This window comes from Microchirus variegatus (assembly GCF_963457635.1).
Source record: "Microchirus variegatus genome assembly, chromosome: 5".
Classification (NCBI taxonomy): domain Eukaryota; kingdom Metazoa; phylum Chordata; class Actinopteri; order Pleuronectiformes; family Soleidae; genus Microchirus; species Microchirus variegatus.
The window spans coordinates 36,419,361-36,439,951 of NC_139806.1; the positions used below are offsets into that span (position 1 = coordinate 36,419,361).

At 41.2% G+C, this 20,591-nt stretch overlaps 1 protein-coding gene across 1 annotated transcript; it reads right to left on the reverse strand.

Annotated features, from left to right (window-relative positions):
- Nucleotides 1-145: 145 nt before the first annotated feature.
- LOC310927002 (cohesin subunit SA-2) lies at nucleotides 146-19,665 on the reverse strand. The gene is made up of 32 exons (XM_083889236.1): nucleotides 19,543-19,665; nucleotides 18,165-18,254; nucleotides 17,962-18,049; nucleotides 17,508-17,672; nucleotides 15,864-15,960; nucleotides 14,571-14,647; nucleotides 14,419-14,490; nucleotides 13,781-13,985; nucleotides 13,517-13,668; nucleotides 13,343-13,416; nucleotides 13,108-13,231; nucleotides 12,912-13,010; nucleotides 11,869-11,948; nucleotides 11,687-11,794; nucleotides 11,475-11,595; nucleotides 11,269-11,386; nucleotides 11,021-11,124; nucleotides 10,506-10,598; nucleotides 10,292-10,378; nucleotides 9,924-10,124; nucleotides 9,019-9,095; nucleotides 8,830-8,917; nucleotides 8,635-8,715; nucleotides 7,406-7,498; nucleotides 7,113-7,287; nucleotides 4,712-4,848; nucleotides 3,821-3,922; nucleotides 3,560-3,711; nucleotides 2,147-2,275; nucleotides 1,874-2,055; nucleotides 673-748; nucleotides 146-586 (listed from the first exon to the last, which is right to left on the reverse strand). Exons 2-32 carry the CDS (start codon nucleotides 18,206-18,208, stop codon nucleotides 451-453), a joined length of 3,537 nt encoding a protein of 1,178 aa, XP_083745362.1. The 5' UTR covers nucleotides 18,209-18,254; nucleotides 19,543-19,665; the 3' UTR covers nucleotides 146-450.
- Between the last annotated feature and the right edge of the window lie 926 nt (nucleotides 19,666-20,591).

The window sequence follows — 20,591 nt, forward strand, 5'->3', positions numbered from 1 at the left end:
GAAACATTTATTTTGAAGCACTGTTATTTTTTTTGCAGTGCCAGATTTTTCCAAAAAATCCCTAAAGTGTTCTTCGTGGCAGAAAACAGCCACCTTCCCAAAAGCTCCTATAAAACATTGTCTATTAATATTTTTTCCACTTTAAATTGTCAGTCTTTTAAGTGTGTTTTCAATATTCCCTTGGAGACAGTATAACCAAATACACAGAATAAGTGTTTTGGCCACTTAGATAAAAACTCTTTTTTTGAGAATTTGGTGACAGAAAGAATCACCACAGTAATCCTTAAAGCTTGTCTCTTAAATAGAATAATGTACAACACATTTAGAGACTTGTATATAAAAGTGTGTCTGACACAGAAGATACATGAAAACCATTGCTGGAGAGTTTGTGTCCAGTGAGGTTTTACCGTTCATCGACGAGCACCAGTTTCCCCCCAAACCTCCTCGTATTTAAAGTTCAATCTCCACAGTTTCATCATCCACCTCGTTGCTGTTGCTGAGGACGGATCCCTCCAGGTCCAGTCGTCTTGCGGGAGGTTCCGGCGGAACAGAAAACAGAATCGCGTCGGTTGACCTCTCCTGATGGCTGAGGATGTTACAAGTAGTTAATGTGAGAGAAGATGAAGATTCAATTTGTGACAAGTCTAATAAAATCAACCTTCAGTCTCTCACCTTGGGCTGAAATTCAATCTGTGACCTTTACTAAGTCTGGAGTCAGCAGGGCTGAAAGGACAAGGAGACTTGCTTCCTAAAAACATAAAGACACACACGTGATGTAGCTGGAGTGTTGGTGTATGAGTAACTGACACATTATCAACACGGACTGAACCATCCTGGAAGACGCCATTTGTTCTCAGTGAGAACATGACTGTCAACAGAAGGTAAAACAATACCATAGCAACTTACAGGTGAAGTAAGTAGTTTATAGTGCCATCTAGAGGAGAGGCTGAAATTTACAACAAAGAACTGCTCCTCTGCTCACCCCCTCCCTTCCCTGAGCGCTACGGTATCCTCAGAGGGTCAAATGTCGTCCTCGTCGTCTTTCTCCGTGTCAGCAGATGAGGTTCGTGAGGCGAGGGAGAGGGTGGAGCTACCGCGGCCGTAGCAGACGAAGCGGAGAGAGTGGAGGCGGGACTTCCTGCTACAAGTAAAGAGACGCTTGATTTGTTCTCTCGCGTTTGTCCTTACAGGCTCCGGTAGAAACATGGCGTCTCTCTGCTAACAGTGGCTATGCAACCGCGGCCCGCGACCATGTTATTTTACATGACTTTTTGAAACACTACGAAAATGAAACAAAAACTATTATACAGCGACTAGACAATGCAGGAGCACATAATATGTATAAAAAAGTGGATTTTGGGTTATATAAACCCATAAATACTACACAGTGTCCCTTTAAAGGCTCACCTAATAAAATCTACACCCGCTTACGTCTATGATGTAATGATGTTTTCTCGCTATTAGTCAGGGTTTTGAGGCTGGAAACTGAGGTCTGAAAACTGCTCATTCTCTGCACCAAAAGCCAATATAGACGGTAAACAATTCTACATCACAGCCCACAGGAGTTGCTGATCCACTGCTGCCTTCATTGTTTACTTATTTTCTTGAGTTTGAAATCCTTTGTTTCAGATTTATCTAAGTGACAAAAACTTGCCAAATGAGGCAGCAGTAAAACAGAAGCTCCCATGAGTGGCTGGTTTACACCGAAGCTTTACTGAAGTATCCTTACCCTGTTGGCAGCCATGTTATCAGTAAGAGTGTCTGTACAGGTCCCAGGCTGCAGCGTGCTCAGCAAACCCAGTGTTGATCATTTGTCAGTACCTCGTACAACCACACTTCAAAAACACCTAAACTACCCCTTTGAGTGCCGTACCTTCTGGTTTCTGTTTGGAGGAGGGAGAGCGGGTGAGCTTCCTGTCAGAGCTAATACAGGACACAGCGTCCTCCCCTTCAGCTACAGCCAGTAAAGAAGCGCGATAGAAGACGAGCGGCTGCCATCGCTCCTCTCTGAGATTGATAACGTGCTCCGATGTGCGTTTCTGCAGGTAAGAGAGTCTGCACAGACATGAACACACTTTCAGAAACGTCACGTGGCCTCGTTTCAGATATTTATAAACCTGTTCACAGGTCTGTTTACAGCACTTACACTGTCCTCTTGTCAGGTTTGAGCAGTTTGTTGGAGAACTCACTGAGGATGGTCAGGTAGGAGAGGGAAGGAGGTGTCAGCGTCTCTGGAGACTGACTAAACTCTTGAAACACAAACTCAATACCAGTCCTGAAACAAATCAACACAGAAACACTGTTTTTAACGGTGCTCTATGTAATGAATTCATCATAATAAGACATAAAACGACCATGATGTGTCATCAGCGATTAAAGAAATGTGGCTTCGCAGACAACAATGGTGCAGCCAGTATATTCACGAAAGACATTTTAAAACTCAACTTAAAGCTAAAAAAAAAGAAGAAAAGAGGGAGAAGGTCGATGACAGATCGTGGTCAGTGTGGACACAGGGATTGTTGGTCCATTTTCTGGGGTCACAGGTCAAATACATAGACAAACATCCACTCTCACTCTCACACCTAAGGTCAATTCAGAGCAGGGGTCTCAAACTGGCGGCCCGGGGGCCACATGCAGCCCCCCCAATCGATTACATGCGGCCCCCCCCACTTAATATCATGTTATAATGAAAACATGGCCCACGACCACAGTGTGTGGCTGAGACACAGCTGCAATGTTATTTATAACATTAATAATAAGACATTTGGTCATTATTATATGTATCATAGACAACATTCAATTACTTATATAAATACGGTTGATAGGGCCTGAGCCGCGAAGGTCTCTAGGCCCGGCCCCCTCTCAACCACAACAGATGTGCATTGGCCCTCAGGTCATGTGAGTTAGAGCCCCCTGATTTAGAGTGTCCAATTTACCTAAATCTGCATGTTTTTGGAGTGTGGAAGGAAACCAGGGAACCCGGAGAAAGAGTGATGTGTATGTGGTTGTTTATGAGCAAGTGTAGTGTCTTATTCACATTAATCCATCCATTATCTACCGCTTTATCCTCCACCAGAGGGTCGTGGGGGGTGATGTGTCTATCTCAGCTGACATTGGGCGATAGTTCGTCCAGTCCATCACAGGGTCACATATAGAGACAAACAACCATTCACTCACACTCTCACACCTACGGTCAATTTAGAGTGACCAATTCACCTAATCCCCATATCGCATGTTTTTGGACTGTGGGAGGAAGCCGGAGAACCCGGAGAAAACCCACGCACACACGGGGAGAACCTTTCTGTAAACTCCTTGCAGAAAGGCCCTTGTTCCGAAGTTGTTCCAAACGGGGCTCGAACCCAGGAACCCGGGTCTTCTTGCTGCAAAGGCAAGAGTGCTAACAACTACACCATTACTTATTAATGTTCTTATTCTTATTCACATATTTTGACAAATCTGGCAACTAAAACCACACCGATGCATTATTCAGAACTGAGATTGAGGTATTTCACACACATCATTCGTTAAATACAAAAAACCCCTGAGAATCTGCGCCGACCTGTGGATCAAGACGACGCATTCGCGGAACTTGATGAGGTCCGTGAAGGTGAGAGCGAAGCGCCTGGCCAGCTCCTTGATGCTGGTGAAGGTCTGGACTCCTGTGTGAGCCTGACCGCCGCGCTGCTGCTCTCTCTTAAGTCGCACGAACAGCTGTGAAAGAAAAGAAGACAAAACGACGTCAGCATCTTTTCCGCCCGCTCGTGACAGCGAGTGTCTGAAGTTGATTCTTTTTCAGATGTGTGGAGCGAGCGTAGCTTACCTGCTGCAAACAGAGCACCAGTGTGCGAGAACTCTCAATCTTATCCATGTGTCTGACCCTGCACATCGTCTCCTTGATTATGTCTCCAAAGTCGTTATAATACTGTGGGGGAACAAAGACAAAGACAATTTGCCATTTGGTGAAATTTGCTTATTTACTTTCCCGTAAACTGCAACGAACTGACCAATCTGTCAGATCTGGAGATGAGGTCATTCACAGTTAGTGAACTATAGTTATAGCTGTATGTAAAAGCTTTATTTTCTCCTGAAAAACGATTTCAGAACAACAATATGTGAAGCTGAACGTTTTGTTTGGGTTATTCTCGAGATTGGTGTTTTATTCTATTTTAGAAAATGTTGGTGACATTTGGATTCGTGAGGCCACTGGAGCAAGAAAGCATAGAATAAAGAGTGGAAACAAGGCTGAACATTTACCAGCACCTCAAATGTGATATGTTGATATTGATATGCTTATAATTATGTCTGCAATGTTTCACTGCTTTTAGATTTTGTAAGAACTTATTTGTGGACCCCAGGAAGACTAGCTTGTCTAACTTTGGTGACAGCTAATGGGGATCCTTTTAAATAAACAATAAACCTCAAATGTCACTTGTTAACATTTCATGAGTTTTGTTTCATTCATTAAAAAACCCAGGAGAATTTGCGGTTTTACAGGAAGTTCCGTTTCTGTCTATTTCTTGATTAGGTGCTGTGGAGTCTCATATACCAGGAAATGCATCCATGTAAAAGCACATCCTCTACGCTTCACAGTCACTTTATGAGTTGTTTAGTTAGTTAGATTTGGAGTGAGCCTCACCGACGGTTGTCATTTGATTTGCCGTTGTTTTTCTCTAAATGTTGAACTGAATTACTTTAAGGAATTAAACTTTACCTTCATGTAGTACATGAAGACTTCAGCGGCCGTGCTCATCTCCAGCACCCCGTGCACTATCAGTTTGCAGAAGGCCGCGAGCAGATTTCTGCGTTTGTGAAGGTCCTGCAGCCGCTCCACCTCAGAGTGTTCGCTGACTGACGGAGCCAGATGGGAGGAGAAGAAGTGTGCGGTTGGATGTGAAGTGGAAGAGGAAGGAGGGTGAAGCGAGGAGAGCGATTAATCATGAGAAATCATATAACAGAAAGAAAAGAACAAAGCACAGGAGGGAAGGAGTGTTTCACTTTGTTTCGGGACAATGGCTTTAGCAGGTGGAAATCAAAGATAACATAAGACTAGAGTTATGGTTGTGACACCATGTGGCTTCAATCTTTCACAAGGCTAATAAAATAGGCGCGGAGGTGAGCCAGAGTTAATGGAATTTTCTCACGAAAAAAAGATTGCCCTGATTTTATGATTTAACTCGGTGCCCTTGCCCTCCGAGTGATCTCTGAACTAATAGAAAACACTGTCTGTACAACAAAACTGTAACCAGGCAAATCCAATAAAACAACGACTTTTTATTACATGTTCAAAAACCAATAATCCTGTATTGTATTTGGTTGAACATTTAGGAAATTCCCACCAGGACATTTTATTGACTTCCCTGGACTCTGCCATGTTTGGAAGCAATATGTTTCTGAAAGTAGAAGCTCTAGTAAAGTTAATAAAATATTTTAGTTATAGTGAACCTTGAATGAATTCATAGGTTTACCTGCAGCGCTGTGGAAAGAGAACTCCCTCCTATGTATTACCGACATGTCAATCTTGTTTTTCACCATTTAGATCAGACAGGAGCATACTGTCCTCATCAATTTACAAGCCGCATCACTTTACATAACAAAGTGGAACATCCTTTCATTCAAATTAGTCAACCTTGTTTCAGTCTGAAGATATTAACAGGGTTTCCTTTGTAATTGAGGGTCAATTGTCAGGTCAGGTTGCAAATCAGGCTCCATTTGCAGTCAGCAGGCAGCTCTGCGGTGAGTTATTAAGCCAAACGTGTGGCCGTGCATTTAATATCTGCATGTTTTTTCTCCGTCGTGAGCAGCTACTCTGAATCGACGCTTCGCTCTGAGCAACGAGAAACAAGAGGGAGAGAGTGCCATCTACTGGGCAACGCAGCGGCTTGTTTTCCTCCTGTGTGACACAAACGCTGCCAACATGAAGAGTTTGAAACGGAAATAATACGACCGTGATAGAGAAAATAAAATTCAAAGGAGTCCTGCTAGGCTGGATCTTCACGTAACACTGTGTCTCTATAGCGTAATCACAACATCAATTTATTTCTAAAAGGGTACTTTTGCACTACACACAGTAAATGAATGCAATGCCGCAAAAAATATGCTTAGGCCTTTTGTAAAAATATAAACATATAAAATCGAAGGCTCTGTCGTGTATGAGATTTTACCATAGGAGACTTTTCTTTTTCTCAGATGGTGTCAGTTAAAATAACTGTTCAAGAACCAATGGGGTGAAATCAAAGATTAGTGAAAAGGCTGAAATGTTCTTTCTTTCCTTCCTCTCCCATTAACCTTCAAACAGCACAGATTTATTTTATTACCCTGAGCTTTGGGCCTGACCCATAAACTGGAAACCACACCACACTAAATGACCTTTCTTTATAATGACTAGTCTTGTAGTAGTCGTTAAAATTAGCACCACGCTGAGCGGCCACATCAGTCAAATGCTTCTTATACATCAGTATGAAACAATATGATCGTGGACAAAATAGCTTCACAGCATGTCAAAACTAGTATGCTTGCAATACCAATTGCTGTGTGTATATTTTTTACACAAATAATTAAGCTTTCCTTTTGCAACTCAGATAGTATTTTGCTGTTTATTACAGTTAAGTTATTTAATCAAAAGTCCTACACAAATTCCACATGTTACTACAGCTTTAAACACGGTCCCTAATTGATTTAATGTAATGTTAAATTACCCACATGGATTCACTTTGTTTTACGGTCCTGCTTGGTGGAAATTCAAAGTATCTTTAAGTAAATGTCCAATGTTTCATAGCCTGGTGTAGGTTTTGTTGTGAAAGACATAAAATACTGAATATTATATTATATGATAATACAATTACAGGTAAGCAATGAAAACCAATCAATGTTTAACCCCTTACAAGCAAATCTAACATGTGCATGGAAGAATCCAAGAGAAAATATCTCAGTTTTGAAATTACAAAATAAATATAGTATTTTGTATTTAATGCATTTTGTGTATTTTTTTACTTAATGCCAAATATTTCCTGGAAATCAAATTTTTAAAAATACAGTAGCTGTAAACTAATGAACTACTGCCACATCTACTCCTTCTCCATCAGTTTATATTAAAAATCAGACTTTATTCTCACCTCTGCTCTGGCTGTCACAGTCTGGGCCAACAAAGACGTGCACACATAGAAAGGTGGATAGCGCCCTCTGCAGTTTGGGACTGGGCGTGTAGACCAGTGGACCAAAGGAGGTGGGATTCCACACGTTGAGCTGGTTCGAATGAGCCGTCAGGACATCGCACACACCAAGGAAAGCCTAAAACGTAGATACGATTTTGAACAGACTATGAGAAAAGCTTCCACCCGTTTGTGCTGCTGCTGCTGCTGCTGCTGCTGCTGCTGCTGCTGCTGCTGCTGCTGCTGCTGCAACCTACCTGCTGTTGTACACTGTGGTCAGAGTGGGACAGACAGCGATGACTCCTCTCACAGAACACACGCAGCTGGAGCTGCTGATTCACAGCCTTCTCCTAAAATACAAACACACACACACACGGATCAGTGACACGCATTGTAAATGATGTAGTGCAGACACTGTCTGAAAAATGAAGATTAAGATTATTAAGATATTAGTCCCGCAGTCGGGAAATTTCCAATTTCTGCATTTTAACCCATCTGTGAGTTAGTGAACACACACATCACACAGTGAGGTGAAGTACATGCTAACCCAGAGCAGTGAGCTGCCTGCATTCAGCGGCGCTCGGGGAGCAGTGAGGGGGTCAGGTGCCTTGCTCAAAGGCTACCCTCAGGTCTCAAGCTTGAAGCCCTAACCACTAGGCCACAGCTGACTTCATAATAACAGTTAACATTTAACGATTTCGTAAAGTGTTTTAAGGAATTCAACCATGTATACAATATGTACACAGTTATATATATATATAAAAATGGTATATAATGTATACTTTAAATGTCTTTTCTTCCTCTAAATAGTCAGTGATTAAATTAAGGACACATGATCAGGGTCTCAGGGTCTCTGCAGGTTTCAACAAGTCAAATTTAAGACTTTTTAAGACTTTTTTAAGACCACAATGAACACAATTTAAGACTCATTTCAAATACATACTGGCAAAAAAGTACAAAAGACATGAAGGAAAATTGGAGCTACAAATCGTTGAACTTGCAATTAGGCTTAGCTGTGGGCTTTCATTAAGTTTTCTCCGCTGCTACGCTAAGCGACACGCGCACAGCACACTAGCTAGTGGTGCTGGATAAATCCTCACTGGGCAGCAGGTGACCTACTTTACTTCCGTGTTGTAGTCATGTTATCGCGTCCTCAAAAACAGAAACTGAAGTTTATGCATGTTTTAAATAAACGTAACATTAATAGATTTTTAAGACCTTTCAAAATTCTATTTAAGACCTTTTATGAGATTTTAGGAGAATTTAAGACATTTTAAGGCCTTAAATTCAAATTATTGGATTTAAGACTTTTTAAGACCCCGCGGATACCCTGCATGATGTTTTAAATAAATAAATAATATGATAAAATTCATATGTATTTAATGGTTTTCTTAATGGAAGTACATAATGGAAAATGACAATAACAGAATCACGTGTTTTGTCTTAGCAACCTGTTTGAGGGCTAATTACAGCAGATATAACTCACTCTGGAGGTTAGAGTTTCACCGCTCATGTTCAGAGACCAGAGCATGGAGTAACACAGACACTGCAGAGCTTCCAGCAGCACCTACACACACACACACAAAAGACAATTACACTGTAGACAGACAATGGATAAGTAAATAACATCCAAATGAGCGGTGGCTGCTGCATGTGGTTAGTCAGAGGGCAGAGCACGTACCTCAGGTGGAGCCCCCTGCTGGCTGTTCTCCACTGACAGGAGAGGAGAGAGAAGTTCAAACAGACTCCACCGAGCGAGGTCGTGACAGCTACGGCAACACGGAGAGAGAGAAAAACACATGCAGAACATTTAATGCACACGTTATAGTGCGTTATTCACGCGTCATTATGGATAAATCGCAAATCTTACTTGTGAAAAGCTCTGAGTTTCTTCAGTGTGGCTAAAATATCTCCAGTTTTCTCCTCGTCGGCAGAGAAAGTGTCGTCCTACAACAGACAAAAAAACAGAAATATTAAGTTTTCTTGTCTTCTTCTCTGAAAGTGTGACATTCCTGTACAGCCATGGTTCCCAGACATCAGGGCTTGTGACCTCTGTGACACAAAGGAGTGGTTTCATCTCGAGCTATTTTTTATTTGGTTTTATCAATGTTCATTAGTGTGTGTAACCGTAGTATCTGTGTAATTTGCCCTGGGTTTAAATGTACAAACACAAAAACTAGAAGTGTGTGAATCAATGAGGTCATAGACAAACTATGTATTTCTTGAGAGTTTATAAATGTATTATGAGAAACAATTTGATATGAATTGTTGCAAAACATTGCAAACAAAGTGTGTTTGGTGGAAAGCACAATATCAAATAAATATAATGATAAATATTTCTTAAATATATGTATTATTCCTGGCTTGTCTTAAGTCTTAAGACTTTCAGATTCCTGGAAAGGGAAAACCTGTTCATTGTAATATTGTGAATATGTCACAGTGTCAAGAGTGTTGATTTTGATTTTATTTGGTTTATTTTGCACAAAAAACACACATTATGTAGCGCAACAAGAGGCAGAGTGTCCATTGGACTTCTCTGAAGCCTCTATTTAAATAGTTAAACAAGATAATATGCCTACACTCGACTAATCACAAAACCATTACAGTTACAAAAGATAATACAATAATATGTAATAATAATAATGTATTGCCCCTTTTAAGTAAATAAAAGTAAAATAGACTTAAATTGTCACTTTCTTGAATAAATAACAAAAAAAGATGCATTTCACTGATCCAAATTAACACACACACACACATACTGCGCTTCCATCTCACCTTGAGAGCGTCTTCCAGCAGGACCGTCAGTTGCTCCACCCAGTTCTGGACCAGAGAGTCTCTGGCACCGCGGGTCACGGAGCACCAGGTCGTCTCCTCGCCACACAGACTGAGAAACGTGCGTGAAGCTGCCTCCAGAACAGTGGAGCCCGAATGGACGTCCAGAACAGCTCCAATCTCTGACATCAGGCTGGACACTGTCTGAACACAAGGATGGAAACAAGTCACCTCAAAGCTATAGTTTGTCATTTTTAAATATTATGAATGTCCAATACATTAAAACGAGTTCACGTGATAATAACTGTGGTCTAACACCACACAGTGATTTCTTTGTCAAACATGCATCATCTTTTTTTTCCCAGACAGACCTGTGAGTTTTCTGCCACAGGACATTCAGGGAGGAAGAACTGTGGAATCCTCATCAGGGAGGCGACGACATCCACGTGGCTGGAAAACTGCATGAACAACATCAGAAATGACAGGAATGTACAGGATCTGACTGTTCTGCACAGAGTAAAATGTAAAACCTCTTCACAAAATGACATGATATCACATTAACTTTTATTAATGTGTGATAAAAACCTTGGAGAGTAAATTTGGAAGAGCAGGAAGGAGATGTTTAGTGAGTTTCATACAGTCATCAGTCTGGATTTTCTTATCTCTGGCACTCATGACCTAGAATTAAAAAAAAAAAAAAAAAAAGTATATCAACATTTTTATTAAATGAAAAAATAGCATGATGCTATTTCTCTATTGTAGTGTTTCTCAATTCTGGTCCTTACACACCTGATTGAAATGGTCAGTAATGAGCTCTGCAGAAGCCTGATAACGAGCTGTTCATTTGAATCAGGTGTGTTTGAAAAGTATTCTTTTTTTATTCTGTTTAAAGATTACAAATAGTACAAAAAAATCTTCAGAAACCAGTTATTTAACCACACTAATGGTCTGTCTCTCTATACATTTTATACAGTATTCACTAAAAAGAATGTATAAACGAAATATTAAATAATAATAAATGCAAAAAATCAATGAAGAAATCAAGTTATAGTGACTCTGTAACATTATCAAGTTATCAAGTACTGTTTTTGTTGACAGACCTTTTTGGCTCCACTCCTTCCAGCAAGAACTGGTCCCTCTGCGGCCTGACGAACTGACGCCACCAGGATCTCTACTAGCACCGCTTGTTCTGCCAGCGTAAGACCTACACACACACATAATAATGACCTGTTGGGTGTGGCTGTAAAAGCAGACATATAAGAAGCATCTGGAAAACAAGAAAAGGTCAGAGTGGATTGTTATAGCTGAACAAAGCTTTACTGAAACGTTAAGGCTGTGACAAACCCACCTGCACTACGTGAGGACGCGTCCTGCAGGAGTAAGGATGTGAGTGTGGCCCAGTCCTTCAGCAGAGCTCCACCACAGTCCCACAGACTGTCCACCAGGAACACCACATGTTCGTGCAGCTGAGAAAAACACACACACACACAGCATTGTGATAAGGAAATACGGTTGACTTTTAAAGGTGAACTGAGAAAGCAAACTATGTTTCACCTGAGATTCCTGGTGGAACTGCAGCAGAGCCTTCACTCTGGAACAAGTTTGTAGTTTATGAGCTTCCTCCTCGTTAACTTCATCCTGAGTATCGTATGCCTGAGCAACAGTGTTGAGCAACCTGAGAAACAACAACCAAGAATATCCAGGGGATAATTAATAGCTGCTTTTGTGTTTTTTTTGTGTTATTTTGGTCTCAAAGGTTGATGTACCTTGAGTACAGCAGCTCCCCTGCAGCGGCAGCAACCGGTCGCTGTGAGGAGTAGACAAACTGGAGGAGATGTTTGTAGTCCTCAGAACTCAGCACATCATCACACGTTCTGCAAATCATTACACTTATTACACTGAGGAAGGCTGCAAGAGGATGAGAAGAACAAACATGTTGGTGACTGACTTGGCAATGAGAACCAGAAGTTTCATGGTCTGTAATGCCACCTCATTGTCCTTATCCAGGGTCATGGAGATCATCCGCTCCTGAAACACAAACACCTGTCACGCTACTCAAATGCTTTATAGAATTGGAAAAATTAATGAATGAACAGGTGGATTTTAGGGACTTATTTACACACACAGCCGTCACGAGCAACATGAGGTTAAGTGTCTCGGCCTGGGACACTAGTGGAGTTGTGTATCAAACCCTCGACCTTCCATTTGAAAGACAACTCGCTCTACCACTAAGCCACCATCACCCTTCATGTCACCACAGAGCAGGGTTTCTCAGTCCTGGTCCTGCAGAGCCACTGTCCTGCATGTTTTAGATGTTTTCCTGCTCCAACACACCTGATTCAAATGGTCAGCTCGTCAGTGAGCTCTGCTGAAGCCTGATAACTACTCATTTATTTGAATCAGGTGTGGTCAGACCATTAGTAAGGGGTTAGAACATGAAGGGGGTTTTATTGGCAGAAATATAATATACTACTCCTCAGTATGTTTGTATATTATAGAATCTCTTTTAAATAAATAAAATATATTTGTTGTTTCTGGCCTCAGAATAAGCCTTTTATTTATAAGGCAAGTGCCTTGCTTTACAGAGGCAGTCGTCTTATGCCACCATGGATGATGGATGGAACTGCCAGAGTCACAGTTTTTGTGTTTTAAGGGAAGAAGCACACTGTGTAAACACAGAAGAATTACATCTTTTCTGGTACGCAAAGGCCACAGTAGTTCCCTCACATGATTGGGAAAGGGAGAAGTCCTCAATTTGTTACAATGCAGTCTCATAATTAGATGTTACTGAAGAAAAATGTATCACCCAACTCTGCAGCTCTATTTAGTTCTTTATTTTGATTTTACAGGCTGTGCAGTTAAGTTTCAGTCTCACTGATTTAATCAAATGTATTGCAGCTTTGAAACAGAGCTCCATTTTTAGTTTTTTTATCATTTCCTGCCCCGAGTGTCTTTAAATAAAATGTCACAGCTTTAAGCAGGTCTGCTTACCTTGAAACGGCTGGTGAACAGGTCAAGTTTAGGGAGAAGCAGCGGGTCTCCATACAAACCCTGCAACCCTGACACACACTTCAGACGCACATCTGCAATCTGAAAGGTGAGACTCACATTAGTGCACAAGCAATGAACTTGTTTCATGACGCTGAAACGTGTCGCTGCATCGTGTTTTGCCGCTGCTGTTATTTACTTTGTCGTACATCATCCAGCCCATGTATTTGAGGTAGGTATCACTGAGAAACACAGAACTGTAGAGCTTCATCCACAAACCCAGCTCCTCCACACAGATGGAGCGGATTTCTGGAAGCACATCCCTGCACCAAAACAAAAAGGACAGACACATAATTGACTACATGCTAAAAAAAAAAAAAATAATACCGTTATGCACATTAAATGATTAGATGAAACCACAGACGTTATTTTACCTGTATCTCTTAATAAAAACACCTTTGAATATAATATCCATCATGTTTTCTATCTCCACCCTCTTCTCCCGCAGCTGGAGCATGAAGAACGACAGAAAGAGGCGGCAAAGTGAGCAAGGAGGATGAAATCTGAATTCCCATGCACACAGTGAAATACAAGCTCGTTCATCTTACCTCCGTGATCTTCTTCTGCATCCTCTCCATCTGTGCTGTGCTTTTCTGTCTCAAGGTCTTGGTCTTTTGCACCTTGTAGAGTTTCTGACTGTTCTCAATCCCAACACTCAGACTCAGAGCCACGCCCACTAGAGCGCTCAACATCTTCACCGCTTGTGAAAGGTGTCAAAAAACCCAGAGCATTGTTCAGTTCATTCAGCACGTGTGTGTGTGTGCCTATGATTGTGCCCGTTTATATGACAGTGGGTTTTTCTGAGGCCTTACCTGCTAACACGCAGGTGTGTCGAAATGCTCGTACGTTAGAGTCTGAAAGCTCTGCGAGCAGCGAGATGAGCGTGTTCATCAGGTACCCGTCGAAGACGACGCTGTGCTGACACTGAGCCACCAGCACCGACACAAAGTCACCGAACTCGGAGTGAAACCAGCGACCGTACGTGCCGGACTGTACGAGAGGATACTCTACACTGTCCTACAGAGCAGACAAGAGGGACACAAACAACTTTACAGGTTAGAGACGCAAAAAATTTTCAAGGAATCGAGTAAATTAAAGCAGCAGGATATAAAAAAGTAGAGGATGACTGATAAAATATAAGAGTTTAATCTAACAACTGACACATAAAATTGCTTGATATAAGTCAATATTTATTGGCTAAGGCTTATGGTCTATCTCTCCTGTAGTGCTTGCTTATATTTCAAATAAAAACAACGTATAAACTATGTGTTTATCCACATTAGCTGTCGCAACTTCTCTTTCTGAAGTCCAAACACATCAGAACATAGCAATAACACAACGTAACATAAAATAGTAATACCATACCAATTAATCCAAGACAAGAAAAAAACATGACAGACAGATGTTGAACTGTGAGTGTTGTGTGTAAAAGTTGGTGCATACTGCTGACCGTGTCCATGGGCCATGTGACTGTGAGGATCCACGGGAAAACCAGAAACTTTTTATACTGCAGACTTGCAACCTGAAGGAACACAGTTTCAGTTCAAAAGTGTCAGACATGATGCAAGAGAGAGAGAGGGAAAGAGGTGACATCTGTCTTACCTCATCCAGCTCCTCCACCATCTTACTCATCACATCGATGTCCTCTTTGCTCTGGCACATCTCTGCTGTGACCACGCCTGAGAAACAGAGACAGGGAAACGTTTATTAGACATGTCGCTGTGTGTGCTCTCCATGTCTGTGTGTGGCGTGTGTGTGTGTGTGTGTGTGTGTGTGTGTGTGTGTGTGTGTGTGTGTGTGTGTGTGTGTGTGTGTGTGTGTGTGTGTGTGTGTGTGTGTGTGTGTGTGTGTGTGTGTGTTCTTGTACTTGCGGCATACTGAGGACCAGTGAGGGTTTTTTAACCAACAAAGTGAGGTCATTTTTACATAGTGAGGACATTTTGGCCAGTCCTCACTTTGTTTTCAATGAAATCACTTCCCTAGGTTGCTATAACATGCTATACTCAATTTGTCCAAATTTGTTTTCATTTTGGACGACATATGACGTTTTTGTCAAATTTTGGACCAAAAATTTTGGGTCAAATGTTTTTTGTCAAATTTTGGACCTTTTTTTTTGTCAAATTTTGGACCAAATTTTTTTTGTCAAATTTTGGACCAATTTTTTTTGTCAAATTTTGGACCAATTTTTTTTGTCAAATTTTGGACCAACATTTATTTTGTCAAATTTTGGACCAAATTTTTTTTGTCAAATTTTGGACCAAATCTTTTTTGTCAAATTTTGGACCTTTTTTTTTTGTCAAATTTTGGACCAATTTTTTTTTGTCAAATTTTGGACCAAAATGTTTTTGGTCAAATTTTGGACCAACATTTATTTTGTCAAATTTTGGACCAACATTTATTTTGTCAAATTTTGGACCAAATTTTTTTTGTCAAATTTTGGACCAATTTTTTTTTAGTCATATTTTGGACCAACGTTTTTTTTAGTCAAATTTTGGACCAACAATTGTTTTGTCAAATTTTGGACCAACATTTTTTTTGTCAAATTTTGGACCAACATTTTTTGGTCAAATTTTGGACCAAAATCTTTTGGTCCATTTTTTTTTTAATTATGTTTTCCAGCCCTTTTTGCTCTGGGGCTCTACCTGCAGTCATTTTATGGTACTGCAACCAGTAGTTCTTTATAGATGTCATTCATGAAGTAGATATTTGTAATTGTGTTGATTTATAAAGTGGAAATGCTGGTCCTCACTTTGTCAGCAACGCAGTCCTCAGTATACAGCAAGTACAAGAATGTATGTGTGTGTGTGTGTGTGTGTGTGTGTGTGTGTGTGTGTGTGTGTGTGTGTGTGTGTGTGTGTGTGTGTGTGTGTGGATGTTTTTGAAAGACATGCTTGCCTTTGCAGCCACAGCACTGAATGAAAAAGCTGATGAGGTCAAGGAGAGAGGAGTCTCTGTCTGCCACATATGCCTCAATCCAGTCATCTATGACCACCTGCACAAGCATCCCACAAAGAGTCAGAGTGAGTTTATGAAAATATTCTGAAAATATAGCTAATATCAGTTCATCGTAGCTGGCATCTTCAGGTCTTTTGAAAGTGAGGATATGGGGTCATTTTAAGTCTTTAATTGACAAGAAGAGTGAAAACACACAGAATATTAAGGGATAATACCTATTAACCGAAAGATCACATCGTACTCTATTGATATGACATATCAGGGTGAGTAATAAGTAGGTAAAGCACTTAATGAAATAGAGCTCATTTACATTAAAGGTATTAAACAATTATGATAGTAATAACAGAGTTATATTTATAAATTAGCAAATAAAATCAGCATCAAGAACAAAACCAATAGAACAACATGGCACAAAGATAGCAACTGTTCTCGCTCCCTTGTTTCAAGTTGAACATCAAGTAAACACTTGTCAGCTGATCTGAGAGACAGAAATACACTCAAGGCCTCAAAAGTGAATCAAAGCGCTTTGTGACTTTTAACCTTGTTAAACATCAGCCTACAACCCCCTCGATGGAGGCAGGATTATTATGAATCCATATATTTATCTAGTCAGGAAGTTGCAATCATTGCTAAGCATTTTTGACAAAACATGTCTGAACTCTATTGCTCTGTATTGCATACCATTGTTTTATTGAGTGTGCTCACCAGTTGATATTGAATGTTAAAGGTCACATAGAGTGGTCCTGTTGCACATAAATGTTAGTTATGTAGGTCTACGTACATACATTAACTTGTTTTTATGCTCAAAAACCTCCTAGTTGCTGTAAACGAGCCGATAGAAATCTCTCTTTTCTGACGCTGTTCCTCAGCCACGATATTTCAGACATAAATCTCACACCCAGAAGACAGAGTGTGTTGTGATTGGCCAGTACCCGGAAGTGACATAATCAGCACACTCGCTCTCAGAAGCACAGCTCCCCCCTCTGGAACGGTGGATGCACTGCTACTCATTATCAAAACATTGTTTTAACAATGTTTAAAAATAGCTTCTTCACGACTCCCCGCCTCAGTCCCTTTGACGACCTTTGACCCAGAGTCAGACCCAGAGTCAGAAGACACTGTCGCTCGTGAAACACCTCCACAACGGACGTTATTCTTCTTCTGCGGTTCAATGTACGCAACCGGATGTGCCCGGACTAGTGCCCGGAGCAGGAGGATCTGCTGTTCAGGAGAACCGCTGTTTACGTAACCGGACCAGGTTTTTTCAGAGATCTCTCTGAGCCTGAGATTACAATAAAACACAGCGTTCTCAGCAGTGGCTGAACTGTTTGTTTAGAACCTTCAGGGCTTCATAAACAAGGTAATGACGCAGATACACACTAAAAAAACAGTGTTAATTGGAACTTCCGGTCTAGGTCCACTTTAAATTACCAGACCAGGTGACATTTCAGGCCCAAGCCACTCTTGACCAAAAAGTCTGAAGAGACTACTGTGGACAATTTAGATTTTCAAATGACAGGACAAAAATAGAGATGTAGAGAAGTCATTCAAAGAGGTGTTGATCACAGAGGTTTGCTATCTTACCTGCATGGCATTCCTGCCCATAGTAACCACCTCAAACAGGGTGACGGCCTCCACATGCCTCCATTTACTGTGGCTGCCTCCCGCTCCGCCATCGCTGCTGCAGCCGGCTTTGGCGTTTTTCCCTTTGACATTCTCTGAGCCTTTGTGCACTCTTTTCCTTCGTCTCTGAACATTTAAAATTAGGAAACACAGAAGTGACTCACATTCACATAGTGTAGGACAGCATAGTGGCCAAATAGAATAATCATTTCAGAGCTAAAAAGCATCCAAACATGCCAGTAAAATACCAATAAATCTTTGCTTAATCTAGTGTGAAATGTCAAATAGTATTCTTTGAAAACTGCCTATCATGATCCACAGATGCATACAATATCAACATAACTGCATCACAGCATTGTGCTTCCCCCCCTCTGTCATAGGCTCGACCATGTGAGCGTGAGAAAAATCTGCTTACCACATTCTTCTGTCGATTCTCATTCCCCGACTCATCCTCTGAATGATTGACAGCACGGGAAGAGTTTGCCTCATCATGAGAGTTCTTACTGCAAAAACAGTCAATTAAATGACATGATTAAAAAGTCAAATGAAAAAAAACAACTCACTATTCATAGACACACAGTCACACTGTCACACTGTGACTGTCATCAGAACACTCACCTCCGCTGTGAGGACCTGGATGCAGCTGTGGGCTCTGATATCATGTCACTGCTCAGATTTCACACAGGGCTCAGGTGTGCGTCGCTGCATCTGGAAATAAAACGTCACATGATTGATGCCACTGATATTACATCTTGTCCAGAGCACCAATACAAAGGATCTGTTCCAATATCCATCACATGTTATCACAGCACATTTTCTCTGTGCTACGATATCAATGTATTATTACCTCCACAAAGGAGGTTATGTTTTCATTTGTCTGTCTGTCTTTTTGTTTGTATATTTGTTTGTATGTGTGCAGCATAACTCAAAAAGTAGATGACAGATTGTATTGATATTTTCCAGGGGTAAACCTCAGTTATAGCCCAAGGAAGAAATGATTAAATTTTTTTGTAACATCTAACTTTACTCTTGCCTTTGCAGCAAGAAGACCCGGGTTCACGACCTGGTTGGAAGAGGGAGAGGGCGGAGCTACCGCGGCCGTAGCAGACGAATCAGAGAGAGTGGAGGCGGGACTTCCGCTACAAGTAAAGAGACGCTTGATTTGTTCTCTCGCGTTTGTCCTTACAGGCTCCTGTAGAAACATGGCGTCTCTCTGCTAACAGTGGCTATGCAACCGCGGCCCACGACCATGTTATTTTACATAACTTTTTGAAACACTACGAAAATGAAACAAAAACTATTATACAGCGACTAGACAATGCAGGAGCACATAATATGTATAAAAAAGTGGATTTTGGGTTATATAAACCCATAAATACTACTCAGTGTCCCTTTAAGGTGAAAAGAATAAATATGAGAGCAACACATTTGGTCTGTATTTGAGTACAAAAACGTGACCAAGCTGGCTAAAATTAAGGAATTTTACTTTCATGTGTATGTCATTTTTTTTTGCAAAATCTGTCTAAAGTGGATTACAATAACATATCAAAACTTTTACTGCTTCAAACACTTTGTTTTATGTCAAAAGCATCACAACTGAAATGGCAATGCCAATGTTTGATACATTCTCACTAAAATGAAATGATTTTGATGTCAAACAGCGGCAACTTAATATTCTATTGATCAAATAATCGATTAATTGTTGCACCGTGTAAGAAACAATCACAGCTTATTTGTACATAAGCAGTTTATAATGGTGAATACATTATTGTGCATTGGATTAAACCCAACGCATGATACCATGGTCTTTTACCTGCCCCCTCCACTGGGGGGAGCTGTTCGTTGCTCAGGGGGCAATTTGTCATCGTCCACGCTGCTGCAGGACCACATCTATATCGACTTAATGCTGACATATATCAGCGCTCACTTCCTGAAGTGAAGTATCCCTGAGATGTGACAGGAATGAAACACACTGGCTTTAACTTTTCACACTCACCGTATTCACGCGTCGTCATTCTTCTTCCTCGTTCACTGTTGGTGCTTGAGCTGAAACAGTAAAGCTGTTCAGAACAATAATAACTCAGCTGCCTCCGTCAATCTCCTCCATATTTACCCCGGCGCTCTCACAGTCAAGCGCTCGAACAGCCTAACGCCTCCTGATTGGCCGGCGTTCCCGAGTCGACTCGTGTGATTGGGTCTTTAGACACGTCACTCATAATTAAGCACCGCCCTCCTCCGGCTGTGACAACAAACCGTGCAGACGACGCCGTCCGCTCGGTTTAGGGTTTTTGTGTAGAGTTTGTGTATGAACAGCTGTGAGGAAACACATGTGTACACAAACATGGAAACACACACGGACACACAACAACGTGCTATAGTGTCCGCGGAGGAAAACGTAACAAACGACACGGACACAATGAACCCGTGTATTTTAATCAACCAGGAAACAATAGTTACTTCAGATTAGAACTGGTATGACGTATGTTGATGTGCTCTGTTACAAGATGTGTCCGATAGAGGGCGCCATTTAGTTATAATCGAAATATTCTGCCTTAAAGGGACACTGTGTTGTATTTATGGGTTTATATAACCCAAAATCCACTTTTTTATACATATTATGTGCTCCTGCATTGTCTAGTCGCTGTATACTAGTTTTTGTTTCATTTTCGTAGTGTTTCAAAAAGTCATGTAAAATAACATCGTGGGCCGCGGTTGCAAAGCCACTGTTAGCAGAGAGACGCCATGTTTCTACCGGAGCCTGTAAGGACAAACGCAAGAGAACAAATCAAGCGTCTCTTTACTTGTAGCTGAAGTCCCGCCTCCTCTCTCTCTGCTTCGTCTCCTACGGCCGCGGTAGCTCCGCCCTCTCCCTCGCCTCACGAACCTCATCTGCTGACACGGAGAAAGACGACGAGGACGACTTTTGACCGGCAGAGGACACCGTAGCGCTCAGGGAAGGGAGGGGGTGAGCAGAGGAGCAGTTCTTTGTTGTAAATTTCAGCCTCTCCTCTAGATGGCACTATAAACTACTTACTTCACCTTTAA